The sequence below is a fragment of the Primulina huaijiensis genome, chromosome 7 (genome assembly GCF_012295235.1).
Source record: "Primulina huaijiensis isolate GDHJ02 chromosome 7, ASM1229523v2, whole genome shotgun sequence".
NCBI classification, from domain to species: domain Eukaryota; kingdom Viridiplantae; phylum Streptophyta; class Magnoliopsida; order Lamiales; family Gesneriaceae; genus Primulina; species Primulina huaijiensis.
In genome coordinates, this window is record NC_133312.1 from 4,358,025 (window position 1) to 4,363,634 (window position 5,610).

A 5,610-nucleotide genomic window follows, 5' to 3' on the forward strand; every position below is an offset into this window, starting at 1 on the left:
GCATAATTTTTCAGAAAAACTCAAAGACAAGAAACAACTTTAAAATTTTTTAAGAGTTGTTAACTTTACTGCAATGTTTACAAAAATCTAGCAAAATAAAAGAAAATGTCCAGTTTATTACTAAATAAAGATGCAAGATTTACGTGGACAAAAAACACACAAAAGATTAAGCTAATTAAAAAAGATTTGCAAAAATCAACGGGAAATGGTTATTCATCGATATGAAGATGGTATGATATTATATACAAATGCAATGATCAACGATTATTACAAAACTCACACCAAATGGAAGACGAGATATTGCGGTGAAATATTCTCAAACACAAGAACAGAAAAATGACAAATCAACGAAAATGAATTTTATACAATTTTTTTTTAAAAAAATAATCATTATTTTTACTTGAAAAAAAATTTACCTTCTTTTTGTTGCAAGTTACTGCTGACACTAATATAAGGAAGAGGTATGGAGGAACCATCGATAATCAGAATAGTGAATCCACAAACTCAGCAAGGCCGAGATTTTGTTGAGAAAACAGTATTATTTCTTCCTTGGCTTAAATTTCTATGGAATAAGAATCATAAACCGTATTTGAATAAAGACCCAGAAATTAAAATACAGATTACTATACATATAACAGAGACATGATACTACAATGTGTTTCTTCCACTTGAATTTGTTTATCCTTGTAGTCCTAAACCCTTTCTTTGTACACGTGGTAATGATACGTATTCATCACCAAGAATTAGACTAAGCATGACATTCTGTCTGTACATTTAGAAAATATCACCAGAAACTATCATCAACACCGACAGGAGGAGGGCGGTGATATTCTTTCTCAACCTCCATCTCCAGCTCTGGTTCACCGGATTTAAACTCGTCTGATTCAACAGCCGCTAGGTTCTTTATATCGACCACTGAGAGCTCATCAAGGCGTCTCACTACCAAATCAGCGGCTCCAAGCTCATATACAGGGTGTTTGCTAGCAGCGGCGACACATTTCATCCGAGCATCATGGGCTGCCTCAACCGTTTGATTCGAGTTTCCAAACACTATCACTCTCTCGGGTATGAATTGGAGGAGCTGTGCAGCATACACAAACATCTCTGGATCAGGCTTTCCTCGGTAGACATCCTCTGCAGCCACGATGACAGTAAACACCCCTTCGATCCCAATGGCTCTAATGGCTGTTTCGAGATTCTTTCTCGGTCTAGTAGACACCAAAGCCATAGGAATCTTGTACTGTATCAGAACATTAACGAATTCTTGAGAGCCAGGACGAAATTGATAAACCCCGCCCTGCAAAGACTGGTAAATATCCTCTTTTCTTGATGCCAATCTTTTCACTTGGATTGGATCTCTAGACCAGCAGAGAACTTCGGATATTGCTTGCTCGTTCTTCATTCCTTCTAGTCTACGAAGAATGAAAGCTGGTGGTAGCGATTTTCCTTCTTCCTGAGAAAGAGCCAACCATGCTTGTTTCTCGAGATCAGGATTATCCTCGATTAACACGCCTTCCCACTCAAATATAGCACCTAACCAACCACAACCAAGTCTTTCCTGCCGAAGTAATGGATTACCAAGTGTGGGACTATCTGCTTTATTTTCCGGTGGCCACAACCCCGGCCTCTGATCCAAGCCAGTCCCTATCCCGTACATAAACTCCTGATGAATTTGCTCTCTCCCACGATAGGAGTATACCTCCTTCGTCAATTCCATTGCTTGAGCCTTCAGCCACGACATCCTTGGCCGATCAAGTCGCAATCTTGGAAAAGCAGCAGATAAAGAAACTTCCTTACCTGGAAATTTTGTAAAGGTAAGGCGACAAAGATCAGCCGGCTTCCGCTTGTTTGAGACATTCTTGCAACAATGATTTCCATACACAGGTCGTAACCCTAATATGGATGTTGTCGCGATTGACTCCACCATCTTTATGTAATCAATCACCACAACAGCTCAACTCCACGATGGCTTCAGAACCCAATAACGTCCCACTTCCAACAACACAAACAGAACTCTTATGAAATCAATACATATATATTTTTGTATCTGTACAAATTATCCCTTTTATCACAAGCCCTTCAAAATAGGTAAATATATCGCACAAACAAACTTCAATCAAATTACTTTGACCAATCGGTCCAAGACATAAAAACGATATATCTCCCTGATATCTTCTATATATTATTGTTGCTTAATTACTGTATAAATTTCTAAGAACCTTCTTCTGGGGAGAAGAAAACCAAATGACGCAAAAGTTATTCTCACGAAAAGTAAACAATAAAGAAAAAGTAACGCAAAGATTGTAATTTTATTCACACCCAATTACAGTAAACAACCGAATACAAAGATTTAGCAACACAGACCCAAGCAAAAAAAAAAAAATTTAAAATCCAAGCCCAGAAGCAGAAAATTCATAACAAAGAAAATATTTTCACACACCCAGGAAACCCAATTGAACTCAACAAAGCAGATAGAAAAGCAATTGGCCAAGAAATTGAAGAATATATCTACAGACACACAGAAAATCAAGGACTTACGAAGAAGGGATTTAAGAGTAACCTGGAACGGGTTAGGGGAAAGGGGTTGGATGATAAAGATGAGATTTTTATTGATCTGAAGAAACGTAAAATCGTGGAGTAATTTGTTTTCCTTCGTATTTGTGTGGTTTACAGGCAACGCGGGGGACTTTGTTAATGGCGAAAGCAAACCGCGACAGTGGCGCAGGTTTTTTATTTGACCAAACGAAACGTGCCGATTAATATTTTGAGAAGAAAATTGGGAAATTATTACGAGGGCTGTAGAATTTTCTTCCTAGTTTCGGTTGATAAGTTTTTAAATTTTATTTTAAACAATACTGCAATTTTATTTTAAACAATACTGATATAATCAATATATATGGGATTAATTAATATATCGTGTCAAAATATTATATTAAATTAATTAGAAATGATAAAAAAAGGTTATATTTAAGTAAATTTGGGATTCAAGTTTTGTGAATAAATTGATGGAAATTTTTCCTAGTGAATTTAATCGTACTTAATGTCAAATTAATTTAAATTCACTAGATGAATCTTTTACACTACTCGACCAATAAAAGTATGACTTTTTTTAATTTCAAAATCATTATTTTTCACTCTAAATATGGACCGGAGCAACTCGTCTCACAGATACCGTCTCACTGGAGACATACTCTAATTTTTAATAGTATGATAAAAAAAAATCTCTCTCTTTTTTTTAAAAAATAATAATAAATCTACATTATATAAGAAAAGTATTGTGAAAAAATTAAAATTTACGGTAAAAAGTAAAAATCTCAAACTCTCAAAATTATCACACTACACACTTTATAATATTTTTCTCTCAACTCAATTGTGATTTTCTTCACAAATGAGAGATCTATTTATAGAAAATCTTTACAAATAATCCAAAAATAAATTACATCATTACCTTCATCATCACACACAATTTTCAACATTCAACACCTAATTTTACCTAATTTTCAAAATTCAAATATTCAACATTCAATATTCAAATATTCAATATTAAAATATTAATTTTCAACACTCCCCCTTGTGATGATGATCATAATGAATTTCTTCATTACGTGTTTTTATACTGCCTCGTTAAAAACCTTACTAGGAAAAACCCATTGGGATAAAAACCATAGTAAGGGAAAAAGAGTGCAGTCACGTAAACTCCCCCTCATGTTGACACGAACAGTTCTTCAAAAATTTCGTAGATTGCGCATCCCAATATTATATATATGCTTTCTGAATATTGTCGTAGGAAGTGCCTTTGTGAATAGATCTGATGAGTTTTCACTTGATTGAATGTGACGAACATCAATACATTTACTCTTCTCAAGCTCCTTGGTGAATGCGAAGAAATTAGGAGGAATATGTTTAGTTCTGTCGCTTTTTATGTATCCTTCTTTCATTTGAGCAACACATGCAGTATTATCTTCATATAGTATCACAGGCTTCTCGTCGAATGATAATCCGCATGAGATTTGGATATGTTGAGTCATTGATTTTAACCACACACATTCACGGCTTGCTTCATGTAGTGCAATAATCTCGGCATGATTTGATGAAGTTGTTACAAGTGTTTGTTTCTGTGAACGCCAAGAAATTGCAGTGCCTCCACGAGTAAATACATATCCAGTTTGAGAACGTGCCTTGTGTGGATCAGATAAGTATCCAACATCGGCATAACCAATTATACTTGGATTAGCATCTTTTGAATACAAAAGTCCCAAGTCTGTCGTTCCTCGTAGATAACGGAATATATGTTTAATTCCGTTCCAGTGTCTCTTTGTTGGATATGTGCTAAATCTTGCCAATAAATTTACGGCAAAAGATATATCAGGCCTTGTACAATTTGTAAGATACATAAGGGCACCGATATCACTTAAATATGGTACTTCTAGACCAAGAATTTCTTCATCATCTTCACAAGGACGGAATGGATCATTTTCTATGTTTAATGATCTAACAACCATTGGAGTACTTAAAGGATTTGGTTTATCCATATTAAAACGTTTAAGGATCTTTTCTGTATAATTTTTCTGGTGAACAAATATTCCACATTCTTTTTGTTCAATTTATAAACCCAGACAATACTTGGTTTTTCCAAGATCCTTCATTTCAAATTCTTCCTTCAAGTATGACACAACTTCATGAATTTCATTATTCGTTCCAAAGATGTTTAAATCATCAACATATACAGCAATAATTACGCATCCGGATGTTGTTTTCTTAATGAAACACAAGGGCATATTGAATTATTTACATATCCCTTTTTTATCAAATTATCACTTAGCCGATTATACCACATTCGACCAGATTGCTTTAACCCATATAATGATCTTTATAATTTCACAAAATAACATTCTCTGGGTTTTGAACTTTGTGCTTCAGGCATCTTAAATCCTTCAGGGATTTTCATATATATATTACTATCAAGTGATCCATATAAGTAAGCTGTAACAACATCCATAAGACGCATTTCTAAATTTTCATATACTGCCAGGCTAATCAAATACCGAAACGTAATTGCATCCATCACGGGAGAATACGTTTTTTCATAATCAATTCCAGGCCTTTGAGAAAAACTTTGTGCAACAAGTCGAGCTTTATATCTTACTATTTTATTTTTCTCATTTCGTTTTCGAATAAAAACCCATTTGTATTCAACAGGTTTTACACCTTCAGGTGTAAGGACTATAGGTCCAAAAACAATACTTTTATTTAGCGAATCTAATTCAACCTGGATGACATCTTTTCATTTTATCCAATCCTACCGATTTTTGTATTCACCAAAAGATTTTGGTTCATGATCTTCATTATCATTTATGATGTCGATTACCACATTATAAGAAAATATATCATCAATTTTTTCTATATCTTTTCGGTTCCATATTTTTCCAATATTAATATAATTGATAGAGATTTCATGATTCTCGTCAGTTTGTGGTTCTGACAGAACATTTTCATCATTGTGTGTTTCTTCAGGAACAACATTCTCTATTTTGTGATCATTATGTGTTTCTTCAGGAACATCATTCTCTATTTTGTGATCATTGTGTTTCTCTATGAATTTTTTTTTTC

At 34.2% G+C, this 5,610-nt stretch overlaps 1 protein-coding gene across 1 annotated transcript; it reads right to left on the reverse strand.

The window, feature by feature from the left end:
• Positions 1 to 604: 604 nt before the first annotated feature.
• On the reverse strand, positions 605 to 2,727 carry LOC140981005 (5-amino-6-(5-phospho-D-ribitylamino)uracil phosphatase, chloroplastic-like). The gene has a single exon (XM_073447203.1). It carries the CDS (start codon positions 1,925 to 1,927, stop codon positions 785 to 787), a length of 1,143 nt encoding a protein of 380 aa, XP_073303304.1. The 5' UTR covers positions 1,928 to 2,727; the 3' UTR covers positions 605 to 784.
• Positions 2,728 to 5,610: the final 2,883 nt, after the last annotated feature.

Bases quoted from the DNA above. Each gene is read 5' to 3' on its own strand.
- LOC140981005 (XM_073447203.1), bottom strand. From the start codon at position 1,927: ATGGTGGAGTCAATCGCGACAACATCCATATTAGGGTTACGACCTGTG.